The sequence below is a fragment of the Salvelinus alpinus genome, chromosome 28 (genome assembly GCF_045679555.1).
Source record: "Salvelinus alpinus chromosome 28, SLU_Salpinus.1, whole genome shotgun sequence".
NCBI lineage: Eukaryota > Metazoa > Chordata > Actinopteri > Salmoniformes > Salmonidae > Salvelinus > Salvelinus alpinus.
In genome coordinates, this window is record NC_092113.1 from 7,975,494 (window position 1) to 7,996,403 (window position 20,910).

General features: G+C 44.1%; 1 protein-coding gene across 1 annotated transcript in view; it reads right to left on the bottom strand.

Moving 5' to 3' along the window:
* The window catches only part of LOC139557110 (voltage-dependent L-type calcium channel subunit alpha-1D-like), a 92,664-nt gene that overhangs the window by 3,459 nt on the left and 68,295 nt on the right, over window positions 1-20,910 (bottom strand). The window contains exons 24-46 of the mRNA XM_071371482.1: window positions 20,814-20,901; window positions 20,497-20,604; window positions 18,704-18,756; window positions 18,395-18,541; window positions 18,038-18,239; window positions 17,698-17,856; window positions 16,021-16,131; window positions 15,720-15,803; window positions 14,629-14,712; window positions 13,217-13,252; window positions 12,271-12,399; window positions 12,063-12,128; window positions 11,873-11,964; window positions 11,561-11,720; window positions 11,160-11,287; window positions 10,152-10,248; window positions 9,906-10,008; window positions 9,335-9,436; window positions 7,051-7,187; window positions 4,728-4,844; window positions 3,199-3,575; window positions 1,881-1,907; window positions 44-184 (exon numbers count right to left, since the gene is read on the bottom strand). Of these exons, the coding sequence (XP_071227583.1) occupies window positions 44-184; window positions 1,881-1,907; window positions 3,199-3,575; window positions 4,728-4,844; window positions 7,051-7,187; window positions 9,335-9,436; window positions 9,906-10,008; window positions 10,152-10,248; window positions 11,160-11,287; window positions 11,561-11,720; window positions 11,873-11,964; window positions 12,063-12,128; window positions 12,271-12,399; window positions 13,217-13,252; window positions 14,629-14,712; window positions 15,720-15,803; window positions 16,021-16,131; window positions 17,698-17,856; window positions 18,038-18,239; window positions 18,395-18,541; window positions 18,704-18,756; window positions 20,497-20,604; window positions 20,814-20,901 (2,748 nt within the window). The remainder of the gene's footprint in view (window positions 1-43; window positions 185-1,880; window positions 1,908-3,198; window positions 3,576-4,727; window positions 4,845-7,050; window positions 7,188-9,334; window positions 9,437-9,905; window positions 10,009-10,151; window positions 10,249-11,159; window positions 11,288-11,560; window positions 11,721-11,872; window positions 11,965-12,062; window positions 12,129-12,270; window positions 12,400-13,216; window positions 13,253-14,628; window positions 14,713-15,719; window positions 15,804-16,020; window positions 16,132-17,697; window positions 17,857-18,037; window positions 18,240-18,394; window positions 18,542-18,703; window positions 18,757-20,496; window positions 20,605-20,813; window positions 20,902-20,910) is intronic.

A 20,910-nucleotide genomic window follows, 5' to 3' on the forward strand; every position in this document is an offset into this window, starting at 1 on the left:
ACAGCAGGAACAGTAGAGTACATAGTGGTTTCCATGGTGATACCTGTCTTTGTGCAACATGATATCATCCTCCTGGTACTCCTCCCCGCTGAAGTATTCTCCAGAGCCCCTGTCATCATCACTGTCTGCCCTCCCTGGCTCCTCTCTACGAACGGTAGGGTAACGAACACCCCCTGATTCTGACCTGAGGTCAAAAGGTCAAAGGTTCAACCAGAAGTTGAGATGCGATTGAGGAAAAAGTGACGTAACTGTACATACAGATCACAGACTAAAGCCCTGCATTTGAACGAAGATACAGATGAATTCGTCAAATGGTTTACAACCGTAATCAATAGTATATCATTCATGTTTTGGGAGGGGTGTTGCTCACAGCTCATTATAAACCAATGAAATATTGGGGTCGTTAACTTCTTATGGCTGGGGGCAGTATTGAGTAGCTTGGATGAATAAGGTGCCCAGAGTAAACTGCCTGCTACTCAGGCCCAGGAGCTAAGATATGCATATTATTAGTAGATTTGGATAGAAAACACTCTGAAGTTTCTAAAACTGTTTGAATGATGTCTGTGAGTATAACAGAACTCATATGGCCGGCAAAAACCTGAGAAAAAAATCCAACCAGGAAGTGGGAAATCTGAGGTTTCTAGGTTTGCCTATCCAATATACAGTGTCTATAGGGTCATATTGTACTTCCTAAGGCTTCCACTAGATGTCAACAGTCTTTAGAACCTTGTTTCAGGCTTCTACTGTGAAGGATGAGGAAATGAGAGCTGTTTCAACAAGGTGTCTGGCAGAGTGCCATGAGCTCACTCAGGCGCGCCCCCGTGAGAGGTAGTTGCGTTCCTTTTCGTTTCTAAAGACAAAGGAATTCTCCGGTTGAAACATTATTGAAGATTTATGTTAAAAACATCCTAAAGATTGATTCTATACATCGTTTGACATGTTTCTACAAACTGTAATGGAATTTTTTGACTTTTCGTCTGGCCTGCACGTCATGAATTTGGATTTTTGAACTAAACGCGCGAACAAAAAGTAGGTATTTGGACATAAATTATGGACTTTATCGAACAAAACAAACATTTATTGTGGAACTGGGATTCCTGGGAGTGCATTCTGATGAAGATCATCAAAGGTAAGTGAATATTTATAATGCTATTTCTGACTTCTGTTGACTCCACAACATGGCAGGTACCTGTATGGCTTGGTTTTGTGTCTGAGCGCCGTACTCAGATTATTGCATGGTGTGCTTTTTCCGTAAAGTTTTTTTGAAATCTGACACAGCGGTTGCATTAAGGAGAAGATTATCTAAAGTTCCATGTCTAACACTTGTATCTTTTATCAATGTTTATTATGAGTATTTCTGTAAATTGATGAGGCTCTCTGCAAAATCACCGGATGTTTTGGAGGCAAAACATTACTTAACATAACGCGCCAATATAAACTAAGATTTTTGGATATAAATATGAACTTTATCGAACAAAACATACATGTATTGTGTAACATGAAGTCCTATGAGTGTCATCTGATGAAGATCATCAAAGGTTAGTGATTCATTTTATCTCTATTTCTGCTTTTTGTGACTCCTCTCTTTGGTTGGAAACATGGCTGTGTTTTTCTGTGACTAGGTACTGACCTAACATAATCAGATGGTGTGCTTTCGTCGTAAGGCCTTTTGGAAATCGGACACTGTGGTGGGATTAACAACAAGTTTATCTTGAAAATGGTGTAAAATACTTGTATGTTTGAGGAATTTTAATTATGAGATTTCTGTTGTTTGAATTTGGCGCCCTGCACTTTCACTGGCTGTTGTCAAGTCGATCCCGTTAACGGGATCTCAGCCGTAAGAAGTTTTAAGTGGTGATACAGTAGTTTCATACACATACCTAATGTAGGTCTCATAGTAGCGCCTCCTGTCCAAGCAAGTGGTGGTGAAGGGAATTTGCATTTGGGACAAGGGAGGTGAATGACAAAGACAAGACACAATCCGTAGTGTGAGACAAACAGAAATAATAATCCGAGACATATGAAACAATAAACATGACCACCAAAAAAGGGTGAAACATCATAGAAATAACACCACAGGTAACATACTATCTATGTATCATACGTGTGTAGAGTAGATTTGGTGATGATTCAACCTGCAGTAAGAGATGGTCAGATGATATAAAGTATTGTGATGAATAAGAAAGGTAGGTGGATGGATACAGAGGAAACTGGGAGCGGTGAGGTCAGGTGGTCATGAATGAATGGGTCTGGAGTGTGTGTGTGTGTGTGTGTGTGTGTGTGTGTGTGTGTGTGTGTGTGTGTGTGTGTGTGTGTGTGTGTGTGTGTGTGTGTGTGTGTTGCTGATAAATACACACAATTCCCAGATTTTTGACATGAAGACCTCTTAGGCTCTATTCAATCCGTATCGCTGAAGTTCCTCGTTGCAGCGTGATTGAAACTGAAAGGCAATGTTCCCGCGTTCAACGCTGCATATGTCGGCTTAATCTGATATTTATTTTACATTTCTATTGCGCAATCGGTAACGCTTCAGCTAGATAGATTGAATAGAGACCCTAGTGGTGCAAGAATTAACGGTACTGAAAAGATCCATTCTATGGGTGTCAGGGTAATGGAGTAAAAAGTACATTATTTTCTTTAGGAATGTAGTGAAGTAAAAGTAAAAGTTGTCAAAAATATAAATATTAAAGTAAAGTACAGATACCCCCCAAAACTACTTAAGTAGTCCTTTAAAGTATTTTTACTTAAGTACTTTACAACACTGGCGCTCCACAGCTCCTAGGCATTACGCAAGCAGGTAACCAGTGTGCTCATCACACATGAAATCACAACTAAAATAATCAACTAGTTCATTGCCAGCATTCAATGACTACTGCATTAAAGATGGAGAGAACCATAATATTTTGAGGGGGGGGCTCATCCCAAGTGGTGCAGCGGTCTAAGGCACTGCTTCTCAGTGCTAGAGGCGTCACTACAGACCCTGGTTCAATCCCAGACTGTACCCCAACTGGGCCGTGATTGGGAGTCCCAAAGGGCGGCGCACAATAGGCCCAGTGTCATCCGGGTTAGAGTTTGGCCGGGGTAGGCCATCATTTAAATAAGAATTTGTTCTTAACTGACTTGCCTAGATAAATAAGAGACCTCAAAAGACCTCTTTTACCAGAGAGACCTAGCCAAGAAAGAAGAATCTTAAGTTACCTTGCAGATTGGACCGTGGTGTGGGTGTCGAAGTCAACAATCTTGCGGTGCGAGCTGGAAGAGGGTGCCCCATTAGCGGACGGGTGGTCACGGTGAAGACAGCGGCGCTGCCCCCCGTTGGTCAGCGAGGGCACAGGGTGCACGTTGGCATTGTTAAGGTTGGCGTTTGAGGATATGGGGGATTTGGGGTAGTAGTAGTTGTACCAGTGGGGTTCGCCTGCCCTCTCCTCAGAGCCGACCTGGGAGGGCTCCCCGGAGGCGTGGCAGGATGGCGGAGGGACCTGGAGGGGCCGCTGAGTGACCTTTGTCTGGTGGGCGGAACCCCGGTGGTCCCCGTTAACGTGATTGGTGTGGTTGGAGAAGATCACGCCGTTCCTCTGTAGAGACAACACTGTCAGAACCGACAGTACAAATGACCATAATAAACAGTGACTAAACTTAACCAATGGTTTTGGATCTGTCCTGGTGGCAGGGCACTTTGTCATTGAGGTCTTAATTCCAATCTTCACTAAATGATGTTCAACAGATAATGAAGGTATAAAATTAACCGTGCATTTCGTGTTTGTGCTAAACATGCTATGAAAGAGGACTGCCTTTAAAAACCACTGGGTTGAACAACTCTGTCATCTGCATGCTCTGGGTTCACAGGCAATATGAGTGTTATTGTATCAAATGGAGGGAGCCGGAAGCGAACCCGGGTCACGAGAACCCGGGTCATGTTTGGTTAAGGTTAGGGTTAGGGAATGGGTTAGCTAACATGCTAAGTAGCTAAAAGGTAGTAAGTACTGTAGTGGCAGGGTGGCTAATTAGCTAAAATGCTAAAGTTGTCCATGATGAGATTCGAACACGCAACCTTTGGGTTGCTAGAAGTTTAAAGATAACGTAACTATCCTTGACATTTAGTTATGAGTCAATTAACCTGATGACAGCTGCTATGGGTGGGTTTAAGCTTACGTAACCTAGCTCTCTCAGCAAACTTCCCCTACTGCTAACAAGCACACTATGAACATGCAGCCCCTAACAGGCAAGCAAGCTCTTCCCAAACGGTGGGCCAACAAAGGACCTGTTTTAATAGGCACTTGATTTAGCGCACCCAGCAACAACAAACAGAGTTCGAGACCATTCCATTGGCTGTAAAAAGCGAACCCTGCCCACTGAACGTGTCGGGTGAGTTAAATCAACCTCGCTTATTGAATGAACTGGGACAGTGATTCAGTGGCGGTTCTAGACCATTTCAACTGGGGGGGCCAAGCTGGGGCCAGTTGTACTGTTAGAGGGGCCAGTTACATTAGACGTTATTGTTGTCATATCATTTTCTTCACATTAGCAGGCAAAAGACCATGTTCATAATCATCATCGTTGCCACTGTCTAATAACAGATGTAAAAAAAAGAACGATAGCAAAAATTAGTTATGTCAAAATTATTTCATACTCCACATTTAGAGGGGCCACAAAGGGGTCCAAAATTGTTGTCACAGGGGCACTGCCCCCCCCCCCCCCCCCCCAGAACCGCTAGTGCAGTGATTTACCCGATAAATCTCGTCGCCGTCTTCTGCGTTAATGTCTACAAGGCCCTCGTCTTGCAGGTCACATGATATGACTCGGCGGATTTCAGGCCCAATATCATGCAGTGTGCGGAGACCGGCCTGCAATGACGACAAGAGAGCAACTGAGCGCCGGCAGGAACACAAACACAGAGATACACACATGTGAACTGTACACACAAAGACCCTCAGACCAGACATACTGAGGCGCTTTGTAAAGCTATAGATAATGCGGGGTGTGTGCACAGCACTGTTCTCTTTATCTCTCATAAGAAAAGGGATAGTCTGCAGCTATAAGCATGGCCAGAGGTGAAATAGCAAAGTGCAGGCCAGAGAAGCGGCATTGTTTGTTCAGGTGCAGTGGCCTGCTGCTTTGTCGATGTCCTGTGGTGATTGGGCAAAGCACTACTCAGTGTGATTTATCGCTAACTAGCAGTTACATATTGTTTACCCTTATCAATGTGTTATTATCTTACTAAAATAGCACCCATATTTGGGTTTGTAAGTCATGTCATCAGTTGTTGTTTCAAAGGTCATTATCTTTTGAGTTGTACAGGTACAGTTGAAATCGCAAGTTTACATACACTTAGGTCGGAGTCATTAAAACTCGTTTTTCAACCACTCCACAAATTTCTTGTTAAAAACCTATTGTTTTGGCAAGTTGGTTACGACATCTACTTTGTGCATGACAGAAGTAATTTTTCCAACAATTGTTTACAGACAGATTATTTCACTTATAATTCACTGTATCACAATTTCAGTGGGTCAGAAGTTTACATACACTAAGTTGACTGTGCCTTTAAACAGCTTGGAAAATTCCAGAAAATCATGTCATGACTTTAGAAGCTTCTGATAGGCTAATTGACATAATTTGAGTCAAATGAAGGTGTACCTGTGGATGTATTTCAAGGCATACCTTCAAACTCAGTGCCTCTTTGCTTGACATCATGGGAAAATCAAAAGAAATCAGCCAAGACTTCAGAAAAAAAAATTGTAGACCTCCACAAGTCTGGTTCATCCTTGGGAGCAATTTTCAAACGCCTGAAGGTACCACGTTCATCTGTACAAACAATAGTACGCAAGTATAAACACCACGGGACCACGCAGCCGTCATACCGCTCAGGAAGGAGACGCGTTCTGTCTCCTAGAGATGAACGTACTTTGGTGCGAAAAGTGCAAATCAATCGCAGAACAACAGCAAAGGACCTTGTGAAGATGATGGAGGAAACAGGTACAAAAGTATCTATATCCACAGTAAAACGAGTCCTATATTGACATTACCTGAAAGGTCGCTCAGCAAGGAAGAAGCCACTGCTCCAAAACCGCCATAAAAAAGCCAGACTACAGTTTGCAACAGCACATGGGGACAAAGATCATACTTTTTTGAGAAATGTCCTCTGGTCTGATGAAACAAAAATAGCACCGTTTGGCCATAATGACCATCGTTATGTTTGGAGGAAAAAAGGGGAGGCTTGCAAGCCGAAGAACACCATCCCAAACGTGAAGCACGGGGGTGGCAGCATCATGTTGTGGGGGTGCTTTGCTGCAGGAGGGACTGGTGCACTTCACAAAATAGATGGCATCATGAGGATGGATAATTATGTGAATATATTGAAGCAACATCAGTCAGGAAGTTAAAGCTTGGTAGCAAATGGGTCTTCCAAATGGACAATGACCCCAAGCATACTTCCAAATTTGTGGCAAAATGGCTTAAGGACAACAAAGTCAAGGTATTGGAGTGGCCATCACAAAGCCCTCAATCCTATAGAAAATTTGTGGGTAGAACTGAAAAAGTGTGTGCGAACAAGGAGGCCTACAAACCTGACTCAATTACACCAGCTCTGTCAGCAGGAATGGGCCAAAATTCACCCAACTTATTGTGGGAAGCTTGTGGAAGGCTACCTGAAACGTTTGACCCAAGTTAAACAATTTTAAAGGCAATGCTACCAAATACTAACTGAGTGTATGTAAACTTCTGACCCACTGGGAATGTGATGAAAAAAACTAAAGCTGAAATAAATAATTCTCTCTACTATTATTCTGACATTTCATTCTTAAAATAAAGTGGTGATCCTAACTGAACAAATACAGGGAATTCTTACTGGGATTAAATGTCAGCAATTGTGAAAAACTGAGTTTAAATGTATTTGGCTAAGGTGTATGTAAACTTCCAACTTCAACTGTAGCTGCAGCTGAAAAATATTGACTTGCGTTACATACATATTGGCCATAATAGTGGAGTTTTGTTAGTGTTTACAACCCTAGAGGAGGTAAAATTGTACAGTCCAGTACAGAAGTTGAGACTCACCTGGAGGGCGATGGTGGAGTTCAGGCTGGTGAATGAGTTTATTTCCACCAGGCCTTGCTCTTTGCGTTTCTTGAATTTCCTGAAGTAGTCCTGTATCAGGAAGGTGGCATAGAACTTCCCCACGGTTACCTCATCATCTGAGTGAACAGACCACACAAACGCCTCCACTGTCACCACCGCACCACGCCATCACTCACCGTATTATCCATCATTCTTAGGCACCGTAGCTGACTTTCTAGGGACCCCTGAGCTTTGTGCAAAGCAGTCTGTGGCATATAACGTATCAAATATTAAATAAAAAATGCTGAAAACAAAATGGGACTTTAACCAAGCACTACACTGCAGTTCAGTTTCTACCAGACCAGTGTGACAGCGTCAGCGGCTTCTCAGCTCTCTTCCTGAACCTGGATCTGTGGTGACAGAGAACATAGCCGAGCACAGGCCTGACCTTCTGACAGAGCCAACAGAAACAGCCAGCAAAACATCAGCACACCATTCCTCTCAAAACAACACCAGCAGCTCTACCCACTAGAGAGCATCTGTGGCATTATCAAAATATGAACAGATCTGAAACGTAGAATTTTAAACAACAAAGAGACACTAGCCTCAACTCAATACAGCCACAACCTTATATTCACAATCGCATCTCTCTAAAGTCTACCACACAGCTAGCTACACATTCAACTACAGCACTGCTGTTATTACCTAAGGCTTAGCTAGCTACAGTACAGGGATACCGCCACAGTTAAGAAGCATCTAACAAGAAGACAATACAGCAGAGAGACTAGTATATCTAAGCTGTGAAAAGCGACGTGCAGGCCAGGGAAGCAGTAGAGAACAGAGGAAGCAGCGGTCTGTGTCACTCAGCTAGCTAGTAAGCAGACTGGGGACACAAGGCACAGGAGAGAGCGGCAACAATAGTTTCATGCCACCGGCCAAAAAACGGAACTGCTGCAGGAAATTCCGGACGGCAGAGAGAGAGAAAGAGACTAGGGAAGAGGAGGGAGAGGAGGAGGGGAAAGCTCTGGAGAAGAGAAGCTTAGCCAGAAAGAGAGAGAGATCAAGACGAGTTAGTAGTTATAGCAGAGCATGCAGTGCTAGAACGAGCCAAGCATCAGAGCCAAAGCATCAGAGCCAAAGCACAAAGCATAGTGCAGCAAATGACAACTAGGAAAATAAAATGAATATGACGAATAGGGGTGGGTTGTAGCAAACTAGAGAACAGTGAAAACATCACAGGTTGGTCAACACCAGCACAGCATGGCACGATAGACTGTTTAGGACAGTACGGCTCAGGACAACCAAGTGGGAGACAACAAAAGAACACACAGCAAAACAGTTGAGCATGGCATTGCACAGAAACACATGGGTGCTGTGAGTCCGCGTCCTAACCGGAATCATATTCCCTCCCTTCCTATAAAGAACACTACTAAGTGCACAAGAAAGTGAATAGGGTGCCATATCAGATTGAACCTGGCCTGACTATCAATAGGGAGTCGGGCTGCAGTGAGCATTTTCAGGGTCGCTGTCAATAATGGCCGATCCCTGGCTGTGACCCCACTCTCTGAGGGTGTCGCAGGGGGAGCGGGGTCACAACAAAACAAAAAACATTTCCATTTCACACCACACACGTGTACAGGTTACAGACTTATAGAAGCACCCCCTATTTGACCTTTGATATGAGCACACTCGGTGTGGATGGAAAGATAAGAGTCAGATAAGGTGAGTTCCTCTGAACTGAAGTGACTGTCTGCTCCTCTATCTGATCCTGCTCTTATCTGTGGTCAAACGACTAGGCTTTAACGGCTATTGACACATGAAAACAGGAAGAGAGGACTCGACTGCCTGTCAATAATTAGTCTACGCAAACTGTTTCACTTGAAGGTCAGCATTACAATGGATCACTAATGTCAATGAATGAGTTGATCCTTAATGTGGGACTGCTAATAACCTATGCTGTTAGCGATCCATGTTCCTCTATGCAACAAGTCCCATGAATGTATTGTGTGTAATACCACTGCTGAGGGAAAGCTTTGTCGCAGGTCAGCCTGGAGTATAGGGTTGCCACCCTGACCTCACACACACAGTGCATAAGCAATACCACTGCTTATGCATGTGCGTCTGCACAGCGCATTTGTATGTTTAACGTGTACATACCAAATGAGTGTGGGTGCGCAGGGCAGTCTGCCACATCTCTGTAGCCAGGCTAGCCATGAGGTAACGCTACATCTACCGTCCAGTTAGTGGAGACAGACGTCACAGAGGCTGGAGCCATTCTACTGACCGCCAGCAGGGGGCACCACTTGGTCCAGCAGCTTCATGCTGGTCCTCTTCCAGATCTTCTTGATGACCGCTCGCAACTCCTCATTGGCCTGCTCCAGGTTGCCTAGGAAATCAAACACTCGGTAAATGTTTTTGGACCAATCAAACCAGCCATTTAGCGGGCCACTGTATAAGAGTATTTTGAGTACAGTACATTCTGAGATACTGTATGACGACTGTGTGTCCTCATTCAGACATCGTCACTGTGTCAGCTCCCAGCAGCACCCTCTTGTGGCTACAGGCAGTACTAAATCCCCTACTATAAAAAGGTAGCGTCATTTTTTTAACCTTTATTTAACTAGGCAAGTCAGTTACGAAACAAATTCTTCTTTTCAATGACGGCCTAGGAACAGCGGGTTAACTGCCTTGTTCAGGGGCAGAAGGACAGATTTTTACCTCGTCAGCTCTGGGCTTCGATCTAGCAACCTTTCGGTGACTGACCCAACGCTCTAACCGCTAGGCTATGCCACGCTCGCCTATCCTCAAAGGTGAGTGTCCACAGCAGCTGGTGCTGCGATGACCGCACTGCTCACCTTCGGTCTTGATCTTCAGAGCGGTCCTCACCAAGGCAAACAGGGTGGCGTTAAACATGACCGTGCCATCACTGTTCAGGGGCATGTTCATGGCAACCAATCTCTGAAAGGAGTTACGGTTATGCAACGTGTGAGTTAACCAGGGCAAGATTGAGCCCACAAAAATGAACACCTCGTGTAAAATGGGTGTGTAACGTGGTGTAGTGTTTGTGCTGTGTGTTGAATACACTGTGTGTGTAAGCACACCTTGCAGGCCACTCTGTGTGGACACAGCTTGCCGAAGCCAAGGGGAGGCTGGATGCGTCTCAGCAAGGTAACCACATCCAGATGCTTTATCCTGCCCCTGAAAGAGGCAGAAAGACCAACGCTGAAGGCAACACACTCCTGACAGCAACACACTCCCGACAGCAACACCAAATACAGAAACAGCACAGTGAGAACTAATGTAGATGAATGACTGCAGGTGTGTGTGTGTGTGTGTGTGTGTGTGTGTGTGTGTGTGTGTGTGTGTGTGTGTGTGTGTGTGTGTGTGTGTGTGTGTGTGTGTGTGTGTGTGTGTGTGTGTGTGTGTGTGTGTGTGTGTGTGTGTGCGCGCGCACAGTGGTGTAAAGTCACTTAGTAAAAATACTTTGAAATACAACTTAAGTAATTTTTCTGTACTTTACTATTTATATATTTGACAACTTTTACTTCACTACATTCATAAAGAAAATATGTACTTTTTACTCCCATATATTTTCCCTGATACCACAAAATACTTGTTACATTTCAAATGCTCAGGCAGGACAGCAATATAGTCCAATTCACACACTTATCAATTTAGCATATTGTCATCCCTACTGCCTCTGATCTGGCGGACTCACTAAACACAAATACTGCGTTTGTAAATGATGTCTGAGTGTTTGAATGTCCCCTTAACTGTCAATACATTTACAAAAAAATTCTGTCTGGTTTTAATATATCTACTTGGAACCATAAGGGTTCTACCTGGAACCAACAAGGGTTCTTCAAAGGGTTCTCCTATGGGGACAGCTGAAGAACCCTTTTAGGTTCTAGATAGCACCTTTTTTTATTCCTTAAGTTAATTTAAAAACAGATACTTTTACCCAAGTAATATTTTACTCGGGGATTTTCACTTTTTACTTGAGTCATTTTCTATAAAGGTATTTTTACTCAAGTATGACAATTGAGTACTTTTCCCACCACCGTGTGTGTGTTTGTGTCCTGTATGTCCAGATGTTAATGCAGACTCACTTAGCCTCAGGGTCGTACTCAGACCAGATCCTTTTAAACTCATCCAGGTGGTGAGGGCCCAGAATGGACCAATCACGCGTCAGATAGTCAAAGTTGTCCATGATGACAGCCACAAACAGGTTGATGATCTGAAACAGAGGCAGTAAAACACTCAGTGGACATGTTTAACTATTCTTGTGGGGACCAGAAGTCCAAATGCTATTTCTAGGGGGTTTAGGATTAAGGTTAGAATTAGTGTTAGGGTTAGAATTACATTTAGGGTTAAGGTTAGGTTTTTGGGTTAGGGTTAAGGTTAGTGTAAATAGGATTTTGAATGGGACTGAATTGTGTGTCCCCACGAGGTTAGCTGTACAAGACTTTGTGTGTGTGTGTGTCTACATGCTGTGTGTATGTGTGTGTACCAGGAAGGCGCAGAGCATGTAGAAGCTGATGAAGTAGATGACGGCGAATCCGCTGCCACAGGTTCTCTCCTCTCCGGGGTTGTAGTCTGACTCGGAGTCACACAGCTTCCCTGGCAGACATGCCAGCATGATCTCCTGCCACGCCTCGCCTGTAGCACACCTGAGAACATTCAAGTCACATTATAACCCCAAAACGACCACAACTACTCACCATCCATAACCGCACGCGCGTACGTTTGATCTGACGCCAAACGTGTCCCTAGCACACCACAATATGATGACACATAATACGCAAACTAGTCGCACACGCACCTGAAGAGCATCAGGACAGCTTGAGGAAAGGTCTGGAAGTTGTTGTTGTGGTTTATCCGTGTGCCGTCTACCATGGCGATCTTTCCGAACACCTGGAACAAACAAACACAGTGTGTTAGGAAGAAACCCGGAAGTCCTGGAGATAAAGCTAATCGTAGTGTCAATTCAAAGAGAAATGTTTGTCAGTTACCTGCATTCCGATAACAGCGTAGATGAAGAACAACATGGCTATCAGGAGGGCAACATAGGGAAGAGCCTAGGAATGAATGCAAAAGAGAGAGAGAACGACCGTTTCAGGAGTGTGTTCAGACTCAGGAAGAGAAGGTGCACCTTCACCTGTACGGTTACAGTCTGACCCGTATGACTCCGCTGTCGCCCCGGGTGGATTATTCTCTCACCTGGAAGGACTTGATGAAGGTCCACAGGAGCGTTCGGATGCCCTCCCCTCTGCTGAGCAGCTTGACCAATCGCATGACTCGGAACAAGCGGAAGAATGTGATGGAGATGCGAGCACTGTCCTCTGTGTTCTGAGACACAGAGACAGAGAGAGAGACAGAGAGACAGAGAGAGAGACAGAGAGAGAGACAGAGAGAGAGACAGAGAGAGAGAGAGAGAGAGAGAGAGAGAGAGAGAGAGACAGAGAGACAGAGAGACAGAGAGAGAGACAGAGACAGAGAGACAGAGAGACAGAGAGACAGAGAGACAGAGAGACAGAGAGACAGAGAGAGAGAGAGGAGACAGGAGACAGGAGGTGGAACCTCCATAGGACTGATGGTGCTGCTTTAACACACAGCTAGGAGCAGGCCAGAGATCAACACGCAGTTTGTGTGTGTGTGTGTGTGGGTGCACATCAGTGCATGTGTGTACGCATTCAGGTAGAGGAACATGCAACAGTCCTTGACTTGTGTGAATGCAATGCATACACAGCCACATACATACACATACATACAAGTGTCCCCACTCCTAGGAGTCATACAGGGACGTGTCTCCAGACTCGGCGGGAATGTCCAGACACACGCTTCGTTGGATGACTGCTTAAGACACAAGCAAAACCACAGCATCTACGCGATCCCAGGTCAAACATGAACAAAGGGACACAACAAAAGACTGATAATGAGACGACTATCAACACAAACAAGATCCCAAATCAGAACTGATCTTGTTCATGGTACCGGGCCACAAAACAGGCAAGACATGAAATCCTCACTAAAGAATATCATTCAGAACATATTTCATTCCAAATGAACGTGGCGACATGACTGACAACAGAAACAGCTCTGTGCTGAGACGATGACGACGACGACGACGATGAGGAAGAGTGGGGTAGTGGGAGGGGCTTCTTACCACTGGCTCCACAATCACCTTCACCACTGGCAGGGCCTTGAGACCAAAAAGCCTGGGTTAACCACTAACAACTTGACTGCTTCATCACTCATATCACTGATGTCATCAATTAGTCATTGTTATTGGCCTAATGACTTAACTGCTTCACAATGTCATAACATTGCTTCATCGTCGATTCAATCAACCCAGCAAAATATGATCGGAACTTCTTTAATACAGCTCGGGAATCAGAAAACATCCAGAACAGACATGTTACAGTAAGCAACAGTGTCGACCGGACACCATCATCTTTGCCTCTCATGCAAAGCAGAATCACAATAACTTAGCACAGTATGACCACAGTAGCACGTTGGGTACATAAAACGTGCCATTCAATTCTACACAGGTGAAGAAAGAAAACTTTGACCTGTACCAGATAACGAGTGGGTCCCACAAATACGAACTTGGTTGAATATTTCAATCATTGAAGTAAATATCCAGTGTGATTGTCACTCACTGGTCAAACACATTTATGAGAGTATGTTACAAGATGACTAACCTGACTAATAGAATAATATAGTTTCACTTAGCTTACTTACCATGTAGGTAAGACACTGTGTTTTTTGTGTATGTGTGTAAGGCCGTGTGTGTGTTTAGATTTGTGTTCCGAACAGAAGAAAAGACAGGGCCACACAAACTTCACGATGACACACAGTTACAGAACAGCACCAAGCATGGATCACTAATCTAGATAACATATTGGAGGGAGGCATTGCAATAACCCTTAGAGCAGCGGTATTCAAACTTCTTCAGCGGGGGACCCAGTTTTTTTCCACTTGAATTTCTGGCGAACCCACCACACCCCAAATCTAATGACACAACCTTAAAAATCGGTACATTTAGATTTTTACGGAAAAAAAAAAACTTAAATTCATTACATGTTCATCCCTCTTATCAAAATGAAAAGAAACCAATCAATACATTTACTCAATTACATTTTTCAACTTTTATATATTGTCCCATACAATAATCTGTACTGTTAATATTTAGTCATTTTTGTTCAAATAAAAGTTTATTTGTATCTTTTTTGGCCCCGCTGCAATACCCCAGTGACCCCGACTTTGAATACCGCTGCCTTAGAGTGTTTCAAAACTATCCTATCATTATAGAATCGTATAAATCTGTTGTCATCACATTTATAGACATCACATACCACCTTTTGATCTCCAGGGATCATAGGGTTGTATTCACGATGATCAATGCTACTAAACAGCTAGATAGAGCAACAACTTTCTGAAGAGCTACCTACCATAGTTAACGAACATGTCTGGGACGTGAAACAATTTTGAGATCTTAAATGTAGCCCTGATGTCATTGCAAGGCATTCCCTCCAATAGTGCTACAGGACAAGTGACGTGAAGACGGCTACTTACATTGATCTCTGTGATTGCAATGTCAACGACGCTACCGACAACAATTAAGGCATCAAACGTGTTCCATGCATCAGCGAAATAGTGCTGTAAGCGCCAGCCCACGGACACAAAGAGAAGAGAACAGAAGCAGAAAGAGAGAAAGAGAAGGATAGAGATATGTGAAAATACGCATGAGTTAAGACATGAAAGAATACAGCAAGACGTAGAATAAGCGGCTGAGTGGCACTGTCTGTGAGAATACAAAGCGGCCGGTGGTACCTGAATTGGGGAGGACGGGCTCATAGTGTTTGATACCATTCCATAAACTCCATTTCAGCCATTGTTATGAGCCCGTTCTCCCCTCAGCAGGCTTCTGTAATGCATGCCTCTAAGTAACCCAACTTATACATATGAAACAGTGAAAGAAGTTATTCTATGATCTGTTATGAACCCTCTACAACCCTCTATAAGATATTATACGTTTCTCACTGATACAGTGCCTACACAGTGCTGAGTAACTGACCACCATAGACCTAGACCCAACACCAGTCCTGACCAGGGATCATCAACTACATTCAGCCACGGGACGTTTTTTTCTTGAGCGGACGGTCGGGGGGCCGGAACATATTTACAAATAATTTGTAGACTGCAGATTGACCGCAAGAAGCCCAAACAGATATGATATTTGACTAAAACATAATCATTTCAAACCTTGCTTACATCTGTATATGATCACGTGTGCCTCTATTATGAGTGGAAGTACTTAGAAACAGATTTCCCAAATACAAATCACTTGGAGTTGATTTCCTGGTGTTTGTTTTTTATTTTTATGTCCAAAAATGAAGATGCCCCCCCAAAAATACAAATAAATGTAGTTATTTTTGCTCAGAGAACATGGGGGGGGGACAAATAAAACCATCCGCGGGCAGTGACGCCAGTTGGGGAACCCTGATCAAGACCTATGGGTGACCAGCCCTGACAGAGTTTCCACACCAGGCCAAGGAGCCAACAGACTGGCTTTAGGAGTGAGTCTAGAAAAAGGTGAGGGAGGCAAGGAAGGAAGGAAGGAAGAGAGGAGGCAGAGAGGAGGGCAGGTCTCTTACAATACTCACATCTACCTGACTGAGAATGATGTCGACTACGCTGCCGATCACCACCAGGGCATCGAAGACGTTCCAGGCGTCTCCTAAATAACCCTACAGGCCAGGGTACAGTGCGCACCACAGGGGGAGGTAGGGAGAGGGGTAGGATGGTCAGTGGAGGGTAAGAAGTAGAGAGGGAAAGGGTGAGCGGGGGGGTGTTAAGGTCAATACTACAGAGGGAAATGCTTGACAGAAGGACAAGGGGATGAGAGGAGTGAGAGGGGTGAGTTAACTGGTCTATGATACAAGCTGAGAGGCAGGCCTGACTCACCCTGGGTCTGAAGGCAATCAGTTTGAGGATCATCTCCACGGTGAAGACGCCAGTGAAGACCATGTTGAGGACGTCCATGGCGTAGTTGAACTGGTGGGACTGGCCATAGTGCTGAGGAAATGGAGAGAGAGGGAGAGAGAGAGGGGGTCGGAGGAAGAGAGAGAAAGGGGCATTGGAGAACAGAAAGAAGGATGATGAGATGGGACTGAGGTACAGACATATATATATATATATATATATGAGTTAACGAGTCTGACAAAATGTCACAGAACACAGAGAGACACAGAAGGACATAGAGGGACAGAGAAATAGACCCCGACACAGAGACACAGGGAGACACAGAGGGACAGAGAAATAGACCCAGACATAGAGAGAGAACAGAGAGAGGACTATAGAGGGCTATTTAGAGCTATAGAGGGCTATATAGGCATATAGAGGGCTATATAGGGCTATTTAGAGCTATAGGGGGCTATATAGGCATATAGAGGGCTATATAGGGCCATATAGGCATATAGAGGGTTATTTAGAGCTATAGAGGGCTATATAGGCATATAGAGGGCTATATAGGCATATAGAGGGCTATATAGGCATATAGAGGGCTATTTAGAGCTATAGAGGGCTATATAGGCATATAGAGGGCTATTTAGAGCTATAGAGGGCTATATAGGCATATAGAGGGTTATTTAGAGCTATATAGGCATATAGAGGGCTATTTAGAGCTATAGAGGGCTATATAGGCATATAGAGGGCTATTTAGAGCTATAGAGGGCTATATAGGCATATAGAGGGATATTTAGAGCTATAGAGGGCTATATAGGCATATAGAGGGCTATTTAGAGCTACAGAGGGCTATATAGGCATATAGAGGGATATTTAGAGCTATAGAGGGCTATATAGGCATATAGAGGGCTATTTAGAGCTATAGAGGGCTATATAGGCATATAGAGGGATATTTAGAGCTATAGAGGGCTATATAGGCATACAGAGGGCTATTTAGAGCTATATAGGCATATAGAGGGCTATTTAGAGCTATAGAGGGCTATATAGGCATATAGAGGGCTATTTAGAGCTATATAGGCATATAGAGGGGTACAGGGGGCTATTTAGAGCTATAGAGGGCTATGTAGGCATATAGAGGGCTATTTAGAGCTATATAGGGCTATATAGGCATATAGAGGGCTATATAGGGCTATTTAGTGCTATTTAGAGCTATAGAGGGCTATATAGGCATATAGAGGGCTGTATAGGGTCATTTAGAGCTATAGAGTGCTATATAGGCATATAGAGGACTATATAGGGATATTTAGAGCTATATAGGGCTATATAGGCATATAGAGGGCTATAGAGGGCTATTTATATATATAAAGGGCTATATAGGCATATAGAGGGCAATATAGGGCTATTTAGAGCTATAGAGGGCTATATGGGGCTATTTAGAGCTATAGAGGGCTATATAGGCATATACAGGACTATAGAGGGGTATACAGGCATATACAGGGCTATAGAGGGCTATTTAGAGCTATATAGGCATATAGAGGGATATAGAGGGCTATTTAGAGCTACAGAGGGCTATATAGTCATATACAGGGCTATAGAGGGCTATACAGGCATATACAGGCATATACAGGGCTATAGAGGCATATATAGGGCTATATAGGGCTGGCAGTAGGGACTCACCTGGATCGCCAAACACAGTGTGTTGAGGATGATGAGAACGAACATGACGTACTCAAAGCCAGTGGAGTTAACCACATACCAGAACTTATACTGGTAGGGGTTCTTAGGGATGTACCTCCGCAGTGGACGAGCGATCAGAGCATACTCTACACACTGACGCTAGAGAGGGTAGAGAGAACACAGAGTTAATCAAACACACACACACACACACACACACACACACACACACACACACACACACACACACACACACACACACACACACACACACACACACACACACACACACACACACACACACACACACACACACACACACACACACACACACGGCTCTTACCTGGTTTTTGTCCAGCTCACAGTTCTTGTACTCTTTCTCTCCCTGCTCCTGGAAGGTGACGATGACGAAACCGACAAAGATGTTCATCATGAAGAAGGCGATGATGATGATGTAGATGATGAAGAAGATGGAGATCTCCACGCGGTAGTTGTAGATGGGACCCATATTCTCTCTGTTGGAGTCGATGGCCTTGTACAGCAGACTGAGCCACAGAAACAAACGCGCACTGATCAGTGAGACGCTTCGTCAAAGTGAACGTCTGGATACGCATACGTAGGAGTGTGTATGTTCGCGTACGCTTTCGCTGCGTGTGTGTGTGCGCGTGCGTGTGTGTGTGCATCTGTGAGAGGCTCTTACGCAGGCCAGCCTTCAAACGTAGAGACGGTGAACAGAGCCATCATGGCCATGAGGACGTTGTCAAAGTTGAAGTCACTGTTGTACCAGATCCTCTCCCTGACCGCAGGCAACACTGTGTCGCCATCCTTATACAGAATGTATGTGCCTCTACGCGAGGAGAGAAGAAGAAGTTACACTTTTACACACAGATTGACATATCTGTGTGACACATTAACATACAGACATATGCACACACACACACAATGGTAAGCTTACAATTGTATCCGGCATAGTGCAGGGAGGAAAAAAATGGAGAGCAATCCAACTCACTTGCATTCCTCCGGGCTGGACTTGGCCTCGTCTGTGCAGCGATAGAACTTGCCCTGAGCGAGAGAACAGAAGATTAACAGCTGCTATTCTATCACACACTATCACACATATACAGTTGAAGTCGGAAGTTTACATACACTTAGGTTGGAGTCAGTAAAACTTGTTTTTCAACCACTCCACAAACTTCTTGTTAACGAACTATAGTTTTGGCAAGTCGGTTAGGACATCTACTTTGTGCATGACAAGTAATTTTTCCAACAATTGTTTACAGACAGATTATTTCACTTATCATTCACTGTATCACAATTCCAGTGGGTCAGAAGTTTACATACACTCAGCCTTTAAACAGCTTGGAAAATTTCAGAAAATTATGTCATGGCTTTAGAAGCTTCTGATAGGCTAATTGACATCAATTGAGTCAATTGGAGATGTACCTGTGGATGTATTTCAAGGCCTACCTTCAAACTCAGTGCCTCTTTGCTTGACTACATGGGAAAATCAAAAGAAATCAGCCAAGACCTCAAAAAAAGATTGTAGACCTCCACAAGTCTGGTTCATCCTTGGGAGCTATTTCAAAACGCCTGAAGGTACCACGTTCAGCTGTACAAACAATAGTACACAAGTATAAACACCATGGGACGACGCAGCCGTCACACCGCTCAGGAAGAAGACGCTTTCTGTCTCCTAGAGATGAACGTACTTTGGTGTGAAAAGTGCAAATCAATCGCAGAACAACAGCAAAGGACCTTGTGAAGATGCTGGAGGAAACAGGTACAAAAGTATCTATATCCACAGTAAAACAAGTCCTATATCAACATAACTTGAAAGGCCACTCAACAAGGAAAAAGCCACTGCTCCAAAACCGCCATAAAAAAAGCCAGACTACAGTTTGCAACTGCACACAGGGACAAAGATCATACTTTTTGGAGAAATGTCCTCTGGTCTAATGAAACAAAAATAGAACTGTTTGGCCATAATTACCATTGTTATGTTTGGAGGAAAAGGGGGGAGGCTTGCAAGCCGAAGAACACCATCCCAACCGTGAAGCACGGGGGTGGCAACATCATATTGTGGGGGTGCTTTGCTGCAGGAGGGACTGGTGCACTACACAAAATAGATGGCATCATGAGGTAGGATAATTATGTGGATATATTGAAGCAACATCTTAAGTCATCAGTCAGGAAGTTAAAGCTTGGTCGCAAATGGGTCTTCCAAATGGACAATGACCCCAAGCATACTTCCAAAGTTGTGGCACAATGGCTTAAGGACAACAAAGTCAAGGTATTGGAGTGGCCATCGCAAAGCCCTGACCTCAATCCTATAGAACATTTGTGGGCAGAAATGAAAAAGCGTGTGCGAGCAAGGAGTCCTACAAACCAGACTCAGTTACACCAGCTCTGTCAGGAGGAATGGGCCAAAATTCACCCAACTTATTGTGGGAAGCTTGTGGAAGGCTACCCAAACGTTTGACCCAAGTTAAACAATTTAAAAGCAATGCTACCAAATACTAATTGAGTGTATGTAAACTTCTGACCCACTGGGAATGTGATGAAAGAAATAAAAGCTGAAATAAATCATTCTGTCTACTATTATTCTGACATTTCATTCTTAAAATAAAGTGGTGATCCTAACTGAACAAATACAGGGAATTCTTACTGGGATTAAATGTCAGCAATTGTGAAAAACTGAGTTTAAATGTATTTGGCTAAGGTGTATGTAAACTTCTGACTTCAACTGTATAATGAATTGCACACACAACACTCATTCCGTCATACTACAATGGAGGTAGGTACCTTGAAGAGCTGCACTCCTATGCAGGCGAACATGAACTGTAGCAGCGTGGTGACGATCATGATATTACCAATGGTCCTGATGGCCACAAATACACACTGGACCACATGCTGCAGGGTCAGGGGTCAAAAACAGAGGCGACGAGAGAGAAAAGGTCAGGGACGAATCAACCTCATTGAACCCTCTACCCTTAGCATGATGATTTGCAGGGGATTTCAGTGGCTGGTTCCCTTGTGGAAGTGTGCTAGTTAGAACTGGTTTTCTCTGGGTGCGTTGTTAAACAGTTGTTCCACTGTGGCCCACTGGACCCCTGTCTCACCTTGAGGCCCTTGGCTCTGTTGATGGCCCTCAGGGGCCGCAGCACCCTCAGCACACGCAGGATCTTCACCACCGAGATGGCGGACGACCTGAACACC